At 38.8% G+C, this 20699-nt stretch overlaps 1 protein-coding gene across 2 annotated transcripts in view; it reads left to right on the top strand.

Annotated features, from left to right (window-relative positions):
* The window catches only part of CACUL1 (CDK2 associated cullin domain 1), a 77272-nt gene that overhangs the window by 23539 nt on the left and 33034 nt on the right, over positions 1-20699 (top strand). For both annotated transcript variants that reach the window (XM_047701421.1, XM_047701420.1), the window contains exons 2-3: positions 4809-4935; positions 6097-6199. In XM_047701421.1, the coding sequence (XP_047557377.1) occupies positions 4809-4935; positions 6097-6199 (230 nt within the window). The remainder of the gene's footprint in view (positions 1-4808; positions 4936-6096; positions 6200-20699) is intronic.

The following is a 20699-nucleotide window of genomic DNA, read 5'->3' as shown; positions in this document are numbered from 1 at the left end:
TTGCTTTACTCATCTGGGTTCCTGGCCTAGGCTTGTTGGCTTTTGAGTTTTGTAGCACCTTCTTTAAACTGTCTGAAAAGAAGTGCATTATTTTCAGCGGGAAAATCTAACCTAGATAGAATTTAGTATTATTTTTTAAGCTTTTATTTATTTGAGAGAGAGAGAGAGAGAGAGAGAGAACGAGGGGTGGGGAAGGCAGAGGGAGAGAGAAGCAGACTCCCTACTGAGCAGGGGAGCCCTATGTGGGGCTTGGTCCCAGGACCTTGGGATTATGACCTGAGCCGAAGGCAGATGCCTAATGGACTGAGCCACCCAGGTGCCCCCCAAAGTTAGTAATTTAATAGTAATTTCTTTTTTTGTTTAGTTCCCATACTTTGTATTTCTTTTTTGGCAGTCTGTACTTTCTTGTGTACAAAGTTAAAAGTGATTGACTGCATTTCTCCAACAAGAAGATCTAGTTTTAGAATTGAGGACTACACCCCACGCAATTCACAGACATGCTTTGTATATATGTGTGTATATTTTTCAATCAGGGGTGGATTGAGATTAGCAGGGAAATAACAAATACCTTACAGTGTTTGGGATTATTTTAAGTGTTGCCTGCAGGTTATGACTGCAGGCGTGAAGAACCTTCCTAATCTTTGGCTGAGAGTATATCCCAATGTTTGTTCGTTCTTCAGACTACCTCTAGTTCCTCTGATACTTGTCTGTATTCTGTTCTTTTGCTACAATGGTGAAGATTGGCTGGTTTCCTAGAAGAAAGTTATATTAGCTAATACCTTAGTCCATTCAAGCTGTTATAACATGTCAGAGGCTGAGCGGCTTATAAACAGCGGAAACTTATTTTACATAGCTCTGGAGGCTGGGAAGTCCAAGGTGAAGGTGCTGGCAAATTCAGTCTGGCAAGGGCCTGCTTCGTGGTTCATAGTAGACTGTCTTCTTACTGTGTCTTTACATGGCATAAGGGGCAAGGAAGCTCTCTGGGGGCACTAACTCCCTTTATGAGGATCTCACTCTCATGATCTAATCAAATCCCAAAGGCCCCACCCAGTACCATCACACTGGAGGTTGAGATTTCACCATACAAATTTTGGAGGAAGGGACACAAATATTCAGTTTACTACAACAGCTATCATTTAAGGTCAACTGAATTGGTTACTTGCTTACTCCTTTCTCATGCAAAAAATATGTAGAAATAGATTTTTATTGTATTTGTATTTGAAAATGTAGAGTGGAAATAGGAGTTTTTTTTTTTTATATATAGAAATAGGCTTTAAGATCTTCCGTGATCATGGCTTTTTCATTTTTGGTTTTAAATTCTCTTTTTAAAGATATGTAAAAGCAGAACATTAAAACAAAAACATGCCACATGAAAGACACCTGAGCGGCATCAGCAATTACCACTTCTGTAGTAGACTCCGTTCTGTACTTACAGCTGCAGGACTTTACATTTTAGCTTCTTTTTCCTCCTTTGTATCTTTGACTTGGTAATTTGCTGAGGCGTAAAGTCTGCTGGAGAAGTGGGAGCGTTCCCCACCTGTAACAGAGGTGGAGTTCATTGAAAGCAATAGTCGGGGTGCCCCTGTTATGTTCGTTCTTGGCTTCTGTACGTGAAGTTTTCTTTCTGAGGATGTCACTTACCTTCTTTAAACTTAAACTTTTGATGTAGAGCAGGTATGTGATATGGTTTAGGTGATAGACTTATTGGAGATTCAGTAACCTAGAATCCCATAGCGCAAAAGTGATGTTCTTTTTAGTTATTTCCAGTTTTCTTTTTTGGTTTCCTTTGAGTCTTTCAAAAAGCAGAAAGGTGGTATTTTGGAGCTAGTGTGTAACACTTCTCCACATTGGCCAGTCTCCAGTTTTCACAGGGAAAGCAAGCACCAGCTTCAGAACCTTTTATCAGGCGGGAGGACACGGCTAGAATTTAAACAACAACACTGTATTTATTTCTGTACCACCTTTTGTTTAGTGGAAAATGACACTTTTCTATTTTTGATTACTTTTTCTTCCTCCTTTTTAAAGCACAAATAGTTGTAAGCACAAGGGGGGGATTCTAGGAAGCACCTGCAGGGCAGTGGAGAGAAGAGACAAAAAAAGGTAAGGAAGCCAGTAAAGAAGTCACCGCTGTGGACAGCGGGAGTGCAAACGAGTGGGGAGCTCTGAGAGTCCGTGTAGCACTTGCGCCTCAGCCTTGTCTTTCTCCAGAGCAAAGGGAGCTGCTGGGATATTTATACCAAATTCTCATTCATTGTTACTTGAAGGCCCCTGCGGTTGTTGATTATTCAGAACTTCCAGGCTGTCCCTCCTTCACCAGAGCAACTCTGACGGCCAGAGAGAACCCTGAGGCAAATAATGGTTGGTGTTGACAGTGGCCTTTTTGGAGAGAGTAAATGGGTGGGCCATCAACCGTTTCCACTGGATTCTCCAGTATTCTAAGCTGCTCTTAAATCCTCCTCGTCCTAGTAAACAGCAGCCCCATCCTTTGATGCTCAGGCCACAAACTTTGGAGTCGTCCTTGACATTTCTGTCACCTCTTCCTCCAAACCATCAGCAGATCTGGTTGGCCTAACCCCTAAAATTTATTTGAAATCTGACCTCTTTCACCCCACCACTGCCACCTGGTTCAGCCCCCATCATCTCACAGCCTCCGGACTTTGCTCACTTCTAACATAGCAGTTGGATGAGCCACAGAAAAGCTAGGTCAGACCACCACATCACTTCACCCAAAAACCCTCCAGTCCCCATCTTACTCAGAGTAAAGGAATGGCCACTAAGGTCCTCTGTGATCTGGCCACCTCTGTCCTTATGTGTGTGCATGTCCGTGTGTATATATGTATTCAGTTCTTTTTGTTTTTAGACTTATGTGGAGTCAAAATATTTGTTCTCCATTCCTTTCAGTGCAGGAATATATTTGTCAAGATTTTCATTCCATCTTTACAACTACATCCTGGTTGATCGTCTTGTTTTTAAATTTTCATACAATAGGGGTGCCTGGGTGGCTCAGTGGGTTAAGCCTCTGCGTTTGGCTCAGGTCGTGATCTCAGGGTCCTGGGACCAAGCCCCACATTGGGCTCTCTGCTTAGCAGGGAGCCTGCTTCCCCCTCTCTCTTTCTGCCTGCCTCTCTGCCTACTTGTGATCTCTGTCAAATAAATAAATAAAATCTTTTTAAAAAATTTCATATAGCAAATATACTTTTTTATGGTGTACAGTTATGTTGGTTTTGACAAATGATTGGAGTGCTGTATCCACTAGGGTGGTTCTACACAGGAGTTCATTCTCCCACGCTACCCTTTGTAGACCATCCTCCCTACCTTCCAGGCCCCAGTCTGTTTCCCTTCTTATAGTTTTGACTTTATTAGCATCATATAAGTGATTCTTTTCTTTTCTTTTCTTTTCTTTTCTTTTCTTTTCTTTTTTTTGAGACTCTTCTAATATGCAGCCATTTTGGTCTGATTTTTTTTCAATTGGCTAAATACATTTATGATTATTCCATGCTCTGTGAATCAGTAGTCATTCCCTAAGTGTCCTTGAGAATAAATTTAAGCAAGAAAAGTGAATTGATTTAAAGAAAATACTGAACAGCAGTGACAGAGGTGGTACATACATAAGAGAAACATTTTGAACCTGAATTTAGAAATCAGTAATGTGATACGGAAAGGTGCTAGATAAAGTCTTTATGTGGTACTTCTGGCAGTCATTAGCCATGTACTCTTGGGGAAGTCAACTCTTTGCTCCCCAGTTTCTGGTAAAAGACATAATAAAATACCTGACCTAGTAGTTGTTAGCTCCTATCTCCTGAGATAGTGGTGGTTCATAAGACACATGGTATTTGGGCACCTGGGTGACTCAGTAGATGAAGCCTCTGACTCTTGATGTCACCTTGGATCATGATACTGGGGTTGTGGGATCAAGCCCCATTTCCGGGGCTTGTCCCTCCTGTGCCTCTCAAATAAATAAAAATAAAATCTTAAAAAAAAATACACAGGGTATTTTTGGCTTTGGGATAGCTCTTTGCTCCAGGGCAGGTGGGTAGTCGCTCTTTTTCACGTTAGCATTTCATTGTTGCGAAGCAGCTCTTGGCCTGGATTTCAGAGTTGTTAGGACCAGCTGTTATAAAAGCTTTATGACGTTTGGTGAAGGACTAAGAGCCAGACAGTAGGAATGAGGAAAGCCTCATTGTAAGTCTCCCAAGTCGTTGACGTTTTTCTGTTGGGCTTACCAAGTGTAAGATAGGTAGAATCTGAGTCAGAGCTGTGGAAGTGCTGGTGGTGCCAAAGATCCCTGCAAGTTTCTAGCAACCTCTTTTGTTGAGGTAACGTTTGGACTTTAATCCTTGTAGTCCTGTTGTTAGTTAGGTTTCCTCAGGGGTGTCTCAAAAGGTTGATTGTTGGGGTTCATAATTTCGTAGAATTTTATTGTGGTTCATGGATAGGCCATCTTGTCATCTCATTGTCAGTGTATATCCAAGAGTGAGTGTGGATTGGAGAATGCCCCACTGTTAATGCCCCACTGATAATTGGAAAAGGAAACCAATGATGCTTGCTTGTTTTGTTTTTATTTTTTTATTTTTAAGGACAGACTCATGGTCATTCCTTTTTACATCATAATTAATGGCTGCTTTAAAAATCTCTGACAGGATTGGTGCTTTTTTTTTTTTAAATGAGATAGTAATTGAGTTGTATTTAGGTGGTAGAGTGTCAAAGAAATTAAAGCAAATGAAAGGAATCTGAGCACAAAATTGCTGTGATTTGTGTTTACTTTACATGTGGTATATAGTAATCTTTATTTTACTTTTTACTTTTAGTAATGAATGTTATAACTATTGAAGATTATAAGAGCACATACTGGCCAAAATTGGATGGTGCCATAGATCAGCTTTTAACCCAGAGTCCTGGTGACTATATCCCCATATCCTATGAGCAGATATACAGGTAAGTCAAGATTTCATTTGCCTTGGTTTGAGAGGGTATATTAAGGTTCATGACCCCTTGAAATATGGCAGTATATGTACACATGTAATAAATGTCAGGTGAGGAGGATCTCTAGGTTAATTGTATATTCCACACTTGGAGGTTGGAGGTTTGAATTATACTTTCTGCATCAGAATTGGCTTTCAAATCAAGGTAGAGTTAAGCCCAACTCTCTTAAACTTCTTCCCATCTCAGCCTGCTAGCCCCACTATACATAATGAAGAAACTTTGGAGGTCAGCGAAAAAGATGAGAATGACAAGTATCTGGTGCAGAAATACTTTTTGTCTCACATGGAGACCCTGGTTTAATCTCTTGATGTTTATTGACATACAGTCCTAACTGTTTTTGGTTATTTTGTTGGCCAGTTCCTGGTAAGTGGAAGCAGCAAATTAGTGAGGACCTGGGATGGGACATGAGATCAGCCTAGTCACAGAGGAGGAGGTGACAATCATGTTGTTCTACACAAGTGATGCACAAAGAGGTTACATTACAAACCTTTTTGTGAGTTAGAAACTTGGTACTAATTATCACTCTCCCGTATTTTGACATTCATTGAAATGAGAGAGTGAGAGAGAAGCTGGTTTGTGAATAGTTATCATAGTCAGATTTTCAGATTATCACCCAATACTAGATTATCTAGTACTGACAAAATGTGTAATGCAGTACTCAGAAAGATTTACCGCTGGTGGTAGTATTTCTTTGATCTGAACACAGATTGGGGCAAGGTAAATGTCTTCTTAAAAGTGATGATTGGTCGGGGTGTCTGAGTGGCTCAGTCGGTTAAGCGTCTGACTCTTAATTTCCGTTCAGATCATGATCTCAGGGGTTTGAGATGGAGCCCTGGGTTGGGCTGCTTGCTCAGTTCAGAGTCTGCTTGAGATCCTGTCCCTCTGCTCCTCCCGTGTTCGAGTGTATGCACTTTCTTTGTGTGTGTGTGTGTCTCTCTCTTCAAAGATTAAAAAAAAAAGTTGTATGAAAAAAAAAGTTGTGATTGGTCACTTTTTTTAGGCCTGAATTAATTATTTAACTAGTGACTGTATATCCAAAGTATGCATTCCTCTTAGGTTGAATAAAGTGCTTCATTGTTAACTTGGTTTTCCTGTTTTGGTTTTTCCCCACAGTTGTGTGTATAAGTGTGTTTGCCAGCAGCACTCAGAACAGATGTACAGTGATCTGATTAAAAAGATAACTAATCACCTAGAGCGAGTCTCAAAGGAGCTGCAGGTAAAGAACTGATCATACTGATTTTTGCTTCCATGGGATTTTTGGATTGGTTGGAATTAGTATATATAATACATATTCGGAGGCTTATTAATTTGATAATTGTATAAATTTATAAATGTTTCCTAGATGAATATTGACCAAATTATCTAACCTTTAAAATAAATTGTTGGAAAATTAGATATAAATTATCTAAATTATCTAACCTTTAAAATAAATTGTTGGAAAATTAGATATAAATTGTAGAACTTTTTAGATTGAATATACTTCAGACTTTAACTGATTCCAATTATTACATGTTAACGTTTCTTTTTTTTTGCATTTTAATTTTTAATTTTTTTTATAAACATACAATGTATTATTATAAACATACAATGTATTATTAGCCCCAGGGGCATTTTTTGCATTTAAATTTTTAATTTTTTTTTTATAAACATACAATGTGTTATTATAAACATACAATGTATTATTAGGCCGAGGGGCAGGTTTACACACTTCACAGCACTCATCATAGCACATACCCTCCCCAATGTCCATAACCCCACCACCCTCTCCCGACTCCCTCCCCCCCCCAACCCTCAGTTTGTTTTGGGAGATTAAGAGTCTCTTATGGTTTGTTATGTCAACGTTTCTTTTATTTAAAACTTTATTTCTGCTAACTTCAGTATTTGATGGCTTTTGTAATATAAATTATGTATTTTTTAATGTTTTACTGTAACTTTTTTTGGTATTCTCTTTGAAGAGTGGTGTTTGCCTGCTAGTTTCTGATGTTTGCTAATATAAAAACAACTGACGTCAGCATTTTGTTGGTAAACCTCTAGAGAGGAACATCATCCCAGCTGTGAAATCTGGGTGGGAACAAGTAGTAGAAGTACTCTGTTTAAGGAAGCATTTGACTTCTGATCCCTACCCCTTCCTGCCTTGGTGAAGTTTCCAGTGCTTGAAGGTCAGGGACTATCTTTATGCCAGGGCCAGATGGTATTTTAGTTCTGGTGTAGAAGTACCATGATGTATAGAAAAGTCACTCAGCAGTGGATGATCAGGGTACGTACCACACCTAGAAAGGGCTCCTTTCTTTAGATGCAATTCGGTAGCATCTGCAGTTTCCAGCAACTGCTGGGGCGGGCTTTGGCCTTGATGATGTTCCTCACTTACCTTGTGGTCTGAGGTATCTTGGTCTTATTTACCCCAAAGAGTTGTTGCACTAAAGTAGCCTTTTTTTTTTTTTAATTATAGTGAGAGCTATGTTTATCATAGCCAAATGTATACTTTTCCTGCTGTTAGAGTGTAAACTGTTTTCTTAATCCTTTTGGCACTAAATATGAAATCTTTATTCATGTAACAAATATATTTAGTACCTAGGCATTGTATCTAAGTTGTAGATGAAACCCAGGATCCATGCATTCCAGCTTTTGATTTTCTTGCTTACTGATTCTTGACTCTACCCTTGCCCTTATTTCTCTCATCCAGTTTATTACCAAACCTTGTTTACTCCCTATTTCTCTCTTGGCTCTTGTCCATCTCTGCTCACTTGCCACTACCAGTCTAGGCTACCATCCATCGTTTCAGTGTTCTACCGAAATGCTCATCTTAGCTGGCTCTGCCTGTGATCTTCACATCTCTTGCTTGTTCTTCATTTCTGTCAGAGTGGCTGTTTCTAAAGCACAAATTTGATGATTATTTTTCTGTTAGATTGAAGTTTAAACTTTTTAATATGATTCAGGAAGCCTTTCATTATCTGATTCCTTCTTATTTCTGTGGCCCGATGCATTACGTCTCTGCTCTTGCGCACTGAACTTTTTCACTTCCTTGAACAGTTTGTGTTTTCTTTCACTTCTTGGTTTTTGCCGTGTTAACTTGACTGCCTGGAACACTGTTTTTCTCTGCCCTCTTATTTTTTTGGTCAGTGTGAACATACCATTTTGGCTGCAGGTTGGACATCATTTGTTTTGGAAAACATTCTCTGATACCTTGTTCTCTCAAGCCTAGATTTGGGGGCCCTCATCTGTGCTTCTGTGATACGTAGTATATTATTGTAGTTCATCTGTGTATTTCTTGTTTAGCTGTGTGTGTCCCTCCCTCTGTCCTCTGTATTCTGAGAGGGCAGAGGAACATGTGTGCCTTCTTTGTTATTGTGTTGTTAGTACCTACTGAGTGAAATGTATATCAAATATTTACCAATAAATAATTTACTGCTTGTTTGAATAAGTTTTTCTAGTAGAACTCTGAATGTGATCCTGCTTTTTAATATCAAGTTTTGGGGTTCAGGGAGTACCAAGGCTTTCATTAGATAAGCAAAGAACTCAGTATCCTCAAAAAGGATTGTTTTCTTAATACTGGTTTGCTATTATTGAAATAATACTAAATAATCTTCTAAGACAGAATGCAGGACAAAGTATGTGACTTGCCTTATTTATATCTATGAAATGTGAGTTGGATATTGTATTATACTTGGGTTCTAACTTCACATATAGATCATAAATTTGACCAATAGAATTGTGATTCGTTGAATTCATTTGTCATCTTGGAGTTTTCGCTTGAGTGGATTTTTCTTTTTCTTTCTTTCTTTCTTTCTTTTCTTTTCTTTTTTTTTTTTTAAAGATTTTATTTATTTGACACACAGAGAGAGATCACAACTAGGCAAAGAGGCAGGCAGAGAGAGAGGGGGAAGCAGGCTCCCCGCTGAGCAGAGAGCCCGATGCAGGACTCGATCCCAGGATCCCGAGATCATGACCCGAGCTGAAGGCAGAGGCTTAACCCACTGAGCCACCCAGGCGCCCTCTTTTTCTTTTTTTTTTTTTTTTTTAATATTATTTTTTAAAAAGATTTTATTTATTTGAGAGAGAGAGAGAGCATAAGCAGGGGAAGGAGCAGAGGGAGAGGGAGAAGCAGATTACCTGCTGAGCAGGGAGCCTGACGTGGGGCTCCACCCCAGGACCCTGAGATCATGACCTGAGCCAAAGGCAGACACTTTACCGACTGAGCCACACTTGGCTACATTTTTCCATGTGTTTGTTTGACCAATTGTCGGTAATGAAGGTAAACCTGTTACTTACCCAGCTGGGCTCTCTGGGGTGCCAGTACTTTGAAATCACTGAGGTTCAGAGAGTGAGTTTCTGAGGTTTTGGAGAATGGTCCCTGTGAGTATTCATTCTTTATCATGAATGTCTGATTGATCGTTACACCGTTATTGATGCACCTTCATTTATTTAGCTGTTGTGGGACTGAGGAGCTTTTGCGTTGCCTCCAGTCTTCGGCTGTTACTACCCGTGCTGCAGCGCTCACTACGTGTGAACATACTATAGTTCACAAAAGTTGTACCAAAGTTGCACTCTAACCATTCACATGTATATCAGTGAAATGTCTGTTTTCCCCCACCCTTGCTAATAAAGCATATTACAAGAGTAAATAATTTTTGCATGATATAATAAGAATTTTGATTAAAAACTAAAACATAAGAGGGCTATCTCCTTTGTGTTAGCATTTTGGAAACCATCCTGATAAATGTAATATATGATGTAAAGCCAGGGAATTTAGTTGATTTTTAGAATCAATACATGTTCTACTTGGAGTTCAGCAGTATGGCCTGAAGGAAAAATCTTACTGCAGAATGATATCTTTTGTAAGATTATGAAGTTTAACCATTATTAAATGGCACGGTGAAGTGAATGAAAACATGGGGACCTTGGTTTCGGTCTCAATTCTGCCATGCAGCTGCTGTGTACCTTTTGATTAAACATGATAATACCAAATTGTAAATTTTCTCAACGTCGAAATGAAATGGCTTTACTGAAGTACCTGGTTGCTCTAAGTAGCATTCTAAGATAACCTGTGTCCTATCTCCTGCTTAGCCAGTGCTGCTTTGTTGTTTTTCTAGGTGTAAACTCATTAGTGTCCACCTGTGTGGAATGTTCTGGAGTCTTCATGCTCCCCTCAGAACAAAATAGGCCACTGTCATTTCTTCTACTGTGGACTCCTAGCATCTTGTCAGTAACAACCCTATCAGCAGTGATTGTGCTGTGTTATTTCTGAGTCATGTCTGGCTGCCCCACAGGTCCTCCTTTGAGGTCAGGGGCTCTGTCATGTGTCTTTTTATCCTTCATGTCTGGCACAATCACAACTCAGCAAATGATTGTTGAGTGATTGCTCAGCAACCAGAATTGACCTCTACCATGGAAAGAGTAGCATAATTAATTTCATATGATCACTAATCTTTATGTTCTCTAGGCATTTTAACATAATCTCTATGTTCTTTAGGCATTTTATTAATTTACTTAGTGTTCGGTTAATTTGGTTAATTAATTTATTCAGCATCACGGATATGTAGCATAATGTTCTTTATTGAGACCTTATGGGCGCTTTTCCTGTGAAACAGAACAGGATCCATGAGCCAGAAAAGTTGTATTCGGTTGGAACGGTTTTGTTTACCACTCTAATTTTAGAAATGAAATATTGTTATTATGAGCTAAATGGATGAGTTGCATTTGGCAGATAATCAGAAATGTAGTGCCAGTGTTGATAAATCAATAAGCTGGACCTTCAGGGTGTGGGCCTTTATCTTTCAAGGGTATCTTAAAATAGTTGATGGTTTGTATAGTTTACGTGTCAGAGTAATTTATTCATCTCCATCAAAAGTCATATTCTAATGGGGAGACTGAACAGTATATGAAGTAACGTTCCATGTTCTCCAGTTATTGACTTAAAAACTACAGAATACTATTTTCAGAGATTTCAGAAGATTTTAATTTGTTAAACCTAAATGTCCTTAAGTACGAGTATAATCTCATGTGCCGCCTCTTAAAAATTTGTTTCTTTCTTAAAAGAAACAACTTTTCCAGCACATCAGTAACTTTATTTATTTATTTATTTGTTTTTAAAGATTTTATTTATATGAGAATGAGAGAGAGAGAGAGCATGAGCAGGGGGAGGGGCAGAGGGAGAAGCAAGCTCCCTGCTTGGAGCCCGATCCTGATTCGGGGCCCATCCTGGAACCTGGGATCATGATCTGAGCTGAAGGCAAATGCTCAGCCAACGGAGCCCCCCAGGAACCCCTCACTTCAGTAACTTTAAAAAGCATTTTTTGTTAAGTTTATTAAGTTACTAAAATCACTTAACTGGCTAACCCCACTTAGTATTCTGCTTGCTATTATATTACATTGCATGTAAGTTTCTGCTTTTCTGTCTCCTACTAGGTTGTTTGAACTGTGACAGTGTATTTTGCCTTAGTTTTTTTAAAACCATTCTCCCCTGCCCCTACCTTTTGCACTTAACTCCTCTCTTTAAATGTGATAAAGTCTCTCTTAAAATATTTTTCTTTCCATGTCTCCAAAACCTCAGATGTGAATTGCCAGTCATGATTTATTTTTTTATTTTTTTAAATATACCAATGACTGCAAATAGATGACAAGTGTCCTAGTTTAGTGAATAATATGCTTTAAGTTTTGGAAAATTCTGTTAAAATTTTTAGCAATCACCATACTTTTGGTTGAGGGCTCAGACCGGAGTCTCTAAATGTCTGTTGAATGTTTCAACTTGGATTTATTCTTGTGGATGCCTCTTCTTGTGAATTCCTCTTCACCCAATTAATTTTCACACTCAGACTTGAGATTCATGTTCATCTTCGACTCCTTTTTTCTCCCTTACCTCTTGTTTCCAGGTGATTGTCAAGGTTGATAGAACACTGTCCTTTCACTAGCCTCTCCCCTTTCCTTCTCCATGTCATTGGCCTGTGTCTCCAGTATTCTCCTAATTGATTTGTTTTTCCTCTATTATTTGTTTTTGGGTGAATAAACTTCTAAAAACACTAATTTGATGGGCATTTTTTTTGTTCAAAAACCTTAAAGACTCGCTGTTGCCTTTCTCAGTCACCATTGATTTTTCTGATTAGTATAAAAAACTGAGCTGGTTGATCTGTTGAAGGGGTTCCTAGGGGGCAACCTGATGTAGCCAGGGCCTTCCATCCAGGTGTGCAGGGGACTCTGTTAGGTATAGCAGCAGATATGTGATTGATAAGACTAGATAATTTGGACCAACCCTCCTACTGATAACAATTTAAAACACAAACGAGGTTGTTGATAAAACAGTAAGGAATTATAGAACCAAGATCTGAGAGAGGAAGGAAACCCAGAGAGAGGAGTGTAGCGTTTCAGCCATTTTTCCTCTAGTGGCACTTGTTTATCCTGGAAGAGGAGGCTAATAGGCTGAGAAATTTAGTAGTGTTTTGATGGACTTTTGGGGGTAAATGATAAAAATTGGGAATTTAAGGTCCATCACACTTGAAGGATCACATCCCACAAGTAGTAAGAAGAATAAGTTACAGACTGTTGTAGCTGGAGCCTGATTCCTGATCCATTAAGATGGTCTGGATTTACTGGTGCCTCTAGTTGCTTACCAGAAGCAAAAGTACATTATCTCTGGAGAAAAATGACATTATCCTAGGCATCAAATTAGTTGCCTCATATTTCATAAACAGTATCTGGCATTCAGTCAGAACAACTAGTCATATTAGGAGATGAGCATAAAAGTAAGAGAAATGATAAATACATTTTTAGACAAGAGTTGAGAGAATCCATCACCAGTGGTCTCTAACCTTAAAGAAATAATGAAGAGTGCTTTTCAGATAGAAAGAAAATGTTCTAGATGAAAACTTGGAGAATCAGGTAGGGATGAAGAACAATAGAGAAAATAAATATGCAAGTGTAGAATAATAATGATAATGTCTTACATGGCATAAGATATAGTTAATCAAAACACATGACAGTTGCATGTAAGGTGGATGGGAGTAAATGGAGGGGCACCTGAGTGGCTCAGTTGGTTAAGTGTCTGCCTTCAGTTCATGAAGGCCATGATCCCAGGATTCTGGGATGGAGCCCTACATCAGGCTTCCTATTCCTGCTTCTCCCTCTCTCTCTGCCCCTCCCCCTGCTTGTTCTATCAAATAAATAAATAAAATCTTTAAAAAAATGTTCTAAGGCCCTAGCATCGTGTAGGAAAAGGTAAAAGTACTAATTTAGTTTATTAGACTGATACAATAAGGATGCAGTTTGTAATTTTAGGGTAATCACTAAAAGAATGGCAAAAGAAATTATAATAAACAGGACAATAGAGGGAGAAAATGGAATAATTTTGAAAATAAACAAGGAAGTCAAAGGATTAAAAAAAGGTACAGAGAACAGATGGGACATATAGAAAACAAACCGTAAGATAATAAATTTAAACTTCCGTGTATTGATTGTTATGTGAAATGTTAAAGACTACTTTAAAAGAAGTAAGCAGATTATTAAACTAAATGAAATTCTTCAACCTTACTAAATGCTGCTAATAGGAGGCAGAATATTTAGCATACTTTTACAGGCAGAAGGATTGCAAATAAATGATGGAAGAAGATATACAAACATCAGCCAGAAAGAAAGATGATATAACTACATTGATTTTGTTAATAGTGGTAGATTCAGAGCGAGAGGTATTATTGGATATAAAGAAAACTTCTTGTAATAAAAAGTTCGAGTTCCAGAAAGGGAACATTTCTAAATGTGTATAGATCCCATAACATAGCCACAAAAATTAACAGACCCAAAAGGATGAACAGACAAATCCACAATCATAATGAGAAGTTAACACATCAATGACATTAGTAGCATTTATTTCAAGAAATTAGAAAAAGAATACAAAGGAAACCCAAAAGAATACAAAAGGAAAAAGAATTAGGTTACAATCTTTGCTAGTAGCCCTTGGGAACAATAGTATTCAGGGAACTGTCTTTCAAAGCAGAATAAGAAAAGTGCCCTGTCTGACTAAAGGTGAAATAATCTAAGCCAGATGGAGGAATAAGGAGGAAGCAGCATTAAAGTGAATCGCCATGGGGGGTCCGGGTGGCTCAGTCAGTTAAGCGTTTGCCTTGGGCTCAGGTCATGATCCTGTGGTCCTGGGATCAGGGTCTGCATCACGCTCCCTGCTCAGCCAGGAGTCTGCTTCTCCCTCTCCCTCTGCCCTTGCTCATGCTGTTTCTCTTGCTCTTTCTTTCTCAAAGAAATAAAATCTTTAAAAAATGAATGCCATGAAGAATGGTGGGTGTTTGGGGAGGGAGCTGTTTAGGCTGAGAGAACTTCATAAGCAAAGGCTGTTTTTGGAGAGGTTTGGGTAGCAAGGAGTGTTGGGAGAGGTTTGGGTAGCAAGGAGTGGGCCTGTGAGGATAGAGTGTATTCGAGGGAGATTAGGAGGAGATAAGGCTGGAAAAGGAAGATTGGAGCCAGTTTGTAGAAGCCCTTAAATACCAGGAGTTGCACCGAACAAAGACTGGTGTGAAATACAAGCGAGTACGTGATGGGTTGAAGTAGGAAACAATGGGAGGCAGGGAAGTAGTGGTTACGATAGACCAGGTGAATTACAGGTCCACGATTCTTTATCTGCAATTCCAAAATCAAAAAAAACCTTTGCAAATGGATTTTTCCTCTTAAGTTGGGGTCAAAACTCATGTGGTAGTAAAACGTGGTCTAAACTCGTGAGGAATTTGGGGGGAACCTTTATATATTTCTTTTCCTGAAATATCAATGTGTTATGTGTTTTCTCCTAGAAATATCAGTGTGTTGATATTTCCAATCTCTACTGGGTATTTTACATAATACATTGTGTAGATATCACTATACCGTCTAAATCTATGAAGTTCTGAATTATGGCACACATTTGGCCCAAGGAATCTTGGGAAAGAAATTGTGGAGTTGTTGGTAATGGGAAGGAAGAAGTATCTAGAAGAAACAGTACAGCTAGAACCATGACCAACTGGAAGAGAGGCAGGGTAAGAGGATTGAGAGATCTATTTGGTTTCCATAGAAGTTTGGCAGTTGCTAGAGGGGACTTGGAGAATAGGGAAGGAGGGTGATAGTGCTTTGAGAACATTCAGGTCAGCAAACATTGAATGTCCATGTGTGAGCACGTGTGCTAGACTTAGCGTAGACTGCAGAGATAATTAAGATGTGGGTTTATTCTTTAGTACTGCTTAGGCAAAGGATGTAATGATCATTTTAATAGACTGGAATGTGATGAATAATAGGATAGAGATAGGAAATGAATCACAAGTCTTGCTAATTTTCCCCCTTGTAAAGTCTCAAATTTATCCCATGCTGTGTGCCTAGCTTAGGTCCTCATGGGTACTCTGTGGAAAAATAGGAAGATTTCTAGTTTGCATCTTTACTGTGCAAGTCTGTTTTGTTGCCTCAGTCCATTTCTTTTTTTTCAGACTTACATCATCTATTTTCTTTTTAAAGATTTATTTATTTATTTGAGGGGGTAGGGGCAGAGGGAGAGGGAGAGAGAATCTCAAGCAGAGTTGTTGAGTGCGGGAACCCAGTGTGGGGCTCGATCCCATGACCCTGATGAGAGCGTGACCTGAGCTGAGCCACCCAGGTACCCCTCATATCATCTGTTTTCTTAATCTTTCAACTCTCTATTTACCTAAAGAGCAAAGACCATACTCCTTATCAAGGATTTCAGGGCTCTTCACACTGTGAACTCAGCAATATAGTGTAACGTTTTTGCTATTAAAATTTAAATGGGGGGGGGGTGCCTGGGTGGCTCAGTGGGTTAAGCCTCTGCCTTCGGCTCAGGTCATGATCCTGAGGTCCTGGGATCGAGCCTCACATTGGGCTTCCTGCTCAGCGGGGAGCCTGCTCCCCCACCTGCCTCTCTGCCTACTTGTGATCTGTCAAATAAATAAATAAAAAATCTTTAAAAAATAAATAAATAAAATTTAAACAGGCTGTGTGTTTTCATCTTTGTGTATTTTCTCATTTACTTTCTTTTGCCACTGTAGTTGATCCTTGAACAATATGGGAGTTTGAGGCAACAATCCCCCACGCAGTTGAAAATCTGAGGATAACTTTTCACTCCCCCCAAACTTAACCACTAAGAGCCTACTGTGGACCGGAAGCCTTACTGAAAACATAGTCGATCAACACAGATTTTGTTTGTTATATACTGTATTTTTATAATAATAAGCTAGAGAAAAGAATAAATTAAGAAAAAAGAAGAGAAAATATATTTACAGTACCATACTTTATGAAAAAATCCATGAGTAAGTGGACCCATGTAGTTCGAATCCATGTTGTTTGAGGGTCAACTCCCCCCTTTCCGCAGAGCAGGCATTCTCCTTGTCAGGGTTCGCTGAGCTTTTAACTTCAGTGTTCCTGACAGTCTTCAGAATCACTTTCTCTTCTCTGCTCCTGGAGCACAGTGTGTGTGTTGCTACTGTTGGCCTTAGTTCAGCATTTTGGCATGGGTTTAGTTACCAAGCAGGATGCCGTCTTTACAGCACTGTGAGCTGCTTGAGGCCCAGAATCCTGAGGTACTAGTGTTGGTTTCTTTTGGCTTATTGTAATCTTGAACTAGCTGAGTACTCGTTGGACAAAGTTTGCCTTTCTCTTACTTTTCGATGCATGGTAAGAGTATACGTCTCTATCCTGTTGAAATTAGACTCAGACACATGACTTGCTTTGGCCTGTGAATTGTGAATTCAAGTGAGGTGTGCATGGTGAAGTGTATACCCAAAGATCTGAAGCCCTCAAGATCAGCTGTTCAGTTTTCGGTGTTTCCCTTTGCTTGCTGAGGGAATGGTGGCAGGTGATAGAGGCTCTCTTATCCTGGGTCCCTGAGCAAGTTTGACATGGGGTAGACGCTCAAGATGGGCCTTTAAAACCTGAGAAAGAAAGCTTTGCTATGTATTTTTTTCTCAATTTTTAACCCATTAAAAAAATTCTGTTTTGAGATATAAGCACATTTGAGATACAAGCATGTGCTCTAACATTCATCTTTTTAAAGTGTACAAACTCATTGGTTTTACTGTAGTCACAAAGTTGTGCAACCATCACTGCTAATTTCAGGACATGTTAGTTGCCCCAGAAAGAAAGCCAGTTGTCACTGGCAGTAATTCCCCATCTTCCCCTTCTCCCAGCCACTGGCAGCTGCCATTCTACTTTCTGTCTCTGTGGATTTGGCTGTTCTGGACATTTCATAGAAATGAAATTAGACAATATGTGACCTTTGGTGTCTGGCTTAATTAACTTACAGTGTTTTCAAGTCCATGTTTATATCATGATTAATACTTCATTTCTTTTTATGGCTGAATAACAATGCATTGTACATTGCATTTATTTATCCAAACTTTGTCATTTTAAGTTACTGAGATTTTAGGGATTGTTTTTTGACTGATAACAAAAAGTATTTGAATTGACAGTATTTAGAATATCCTGTTTGCCCCACCATTTGGACAATTGAGTTTAATGGATAGAACATTCTTTACCCTTAAAACTGTCCTTAAAGTGACACATCTGTATTTTGATTATTTTTGTGTAGGTCTGAATCCAGAATCCATTAGAGCAGTCATGAGGCTCTTGCCCCCACATACTGTTGATAAATTTATGTATTAATGCACTTTATCCTGTTGAGAGTGTATTTTCACTTTCACTACATAAAAACTGTTTTGCTGTTTTGATCTGCTAGCTTTCTAGCCAGTAACCCATTAACAAGTGTGTTCCTTCCAGCAGTTTTTCAGTGATTTGTAACTTACACTAAACATTATGTACATGCACAGAGTGTTTAAGCGGACTTGGTTCCCAGGCCAGGCCAGGAACATTAAAGTGTTAGGAAAACCACCTATAATAGTAACCTGAGTTCAGGTCCCCAAGAGAGACCACAAACACAGGTGGAGAAGAAAAATGTTGCAGTGTTATTCTTCCAGTAGGGCTGAATTTGGGATGGTTTACATGACTGTTGGTCAACTAATTATATTTTAACCACTTATTTTAATAAGATTACAGTAGTGTTGATATCTTTTGAGTTAAATACATCTTGGTTGAGGTAAGTTATAATTCGACTCTCAAATCTACTAGTAATAATGGAAATTAATAGAAACTAAACCATAATTAGTCAACATTACTTTGTTTTGCTCTTCACGGATACCAGATTACATCTAAAGTTTTACTACCAAACTGCCAGCAAACTGAACCAGATTCTCTTGGTTTTTAAAATCAGAGCAAGGTTTGCTTTGCTGTTAATGTTCTGTCCGGTGGGTGGCAGCATAACGCAGCTGGTTGTCTTGCATGTGGTCATTGGATATTTATGTATGTTTTAGAGGCTGTAATTTCTACATCTGTTGAGCTGCACAGTGTGTTTTTAGAAAAACTTTCATTCCCCCAAATATGCTATTCACTCCTTGCGGAATGAGAATGATTTTAGGTAATAAGAAAATTGCCTGTTATCCCTAAATGGATTTCAAGTAAAATAAATGTCATTGCCAACTGGTAGGTATCTTCAGGTATCTTCATATGTGTATTCTACTGAATTTTCTTCAAAATAAGTTATTTGGAGATCTATTTTTTAATTCAAACTAAAACTTAAAGTAGTTATAGCAAAGTGGTACTTATCTCACAGAATTTGCCAGTGAGACCCTCAGCCAATGTAACCCTCAGCAGACCATAGTTTTAATAAGTTTACTATCATATTTTTAAGATGGGGACTGCGTTTTCTTTTTATATGTCCTCATAGGGCTTAACATAGTGCCAGACCTAAAGAGAGATTCAGTAAAACACTTAACTAGTTGATTAAAAAGCTTGTGCTTGAGGTTACTAGAACCATCTACTTGTTTGAATTAAAATAGCATCTTGAAAATGGAATTTGTGATGAGCAAGAGAGTCAAATCACTTAAATAATGAGCAGTAATTTGCAGTTGTCATCACAGTGTACAGAGAGCAATGTGAGTTATATTCTTTCTCTTTTCTTTTCTTTTTTTTTTTTAAAGATTTATTTATTTACCCGACACACAGAGATCACAAGTAGGCAGAGAGGCAGACAGAAAGAGAGGGGGAAGCAGGCTCCCCGCCGAGCAGAGAGCCCAACGCAGGGCTCGATCCCAGGACCCTGAGACCATGACCCGAGCTGAAGGGAGAGGCCCAACCCACTGAGCCACCCAGGCTCCCCGAGTTATATTCTTTTTAAAATAAACTTAATTTTGAGACAGAGTTTTGTACTTGGAAAAGGTAAGGAAAAAAGTTTACTTTGAAAAATAAACACATGGGGTAAGTGGTAATTTTTGCTAAGTGTTAAAAGGGGTGAGGTGTGTAGGAGAATGAGAAGTCATCCTAGTCCACCTGACTTCTTTAGACATTTTCCACTGTTTTGTAATCCTTGAACCTTTTATAACTGCTGTGTCACCTAGCTTAGTCATTGTTATATGGATAAGCTAAAGGAATCCAGGATCTCAGAGGCTGGACTTTTAATTCCGTTTACTCTCAAAGACTCAGTGCAAACTTCTATACAGAAACTGGAGAGAAGGTGTGGACTGTCCTTGTGCTGAGACTCCCAGGGATTCTATACTATTAGTTTACACTTGGCCTTGAATGATTAGTCACAGCTTCTGTTGTTTTCTTACCAGCTTTTATGGCTGCCATCACCGATGGAGAAACTATGTGTCCATTCTTTCCTTAAAAGAACGGATCATTTAAAAAAAATTTTTTTAAGGTTTTATTTATTTTTTTAAGTAATCTCTACCCCAGAACATGGGGCTTGAACGCATGACCCCAAAACCAAGAATCACATGCTCTACCAACTGAGCCAGACAGGAGTCCCAGAGCTGCTCACTCTTTAGAATTTGTTTCACCTGGTTGGACTGGGCAGCTGTAAAACACAGAGAACCCTGAGGTCTCTGATGAGCTTGGAAAATAATGTAGTTTAGCTAGTTTTTTTTTTTTTTTTTTTTTTTTTTTTTGTTATCAGGGTGGGACTGATGTTCTTTAGCAGCTTTCTGTGCTTCAAGTAGATGTGGAACTTCACTGTTACATTCTAATTACTTTCTAAGCACTAAATTTGACAGCAGTCAAGAAGCAGTTAAATTTAAAAGAAAAATTCATGTAGAGTTGTACCACTAATGTTAAAATGCTAAGATATCATATTTTTACTGATTTTATATAGTTTGTATATATATGTATGTATATGTATATATATATAGTTTGCAGCTAAATTGTTGCAGTTGTCCTGCCGTAAATCACGTCTTGTGTTACTCAGCCCTTTCTTGAATCCTCTAGATTTCCTTCCCATAAAACTTCTTTTCCTGGTATATGTTTGAATTCTCTAAGTGTACGGCTGCTGGACTGGCTGTTTAAAGAGTCTTCTGAAGTTCTCATTAAAAAATACACACTTCTGGAAGATTTCTTGAGTCAGGACTTAGGAGTGTGGCAGAGGAATCTGTCCATCATTAACAAGCCCTTCAGATGATTTGGAGAAGAGCATTCTTTGAGATTCACTGGCCTATGGAAATGCAGCCTTGTTCCTGAACCTGCTGTTACTTAAGCAAGGAGTGGTGCCATCTTAGGTTTAAATATAAGATTGTTTTGTTGCTGAGGCCACACAACACTTTTGCACCACTGAAGTCCTAGTCTGGATTAGAAGGATCCATTCAGACCCGGATAATACACATATTAAGCATAGTTTAAGTGTCTCATGAAGAAGGGCAGAT

Source organism: Lutra lutra, chromosome 14, assembly GCF_902655055.1.
Source record: "Lutra lutra chromosome 14, mLutLut1.2, whole genome shotgun sequence".
NCBI lineage: Eukaryota > Metazoa > Chordata > Mammalia > Carnivora > Mustelidae > Lutra > Lutra lutra.
This window is presented reverse-complemented; position numbering and strand designations above follow the sequence as displayed.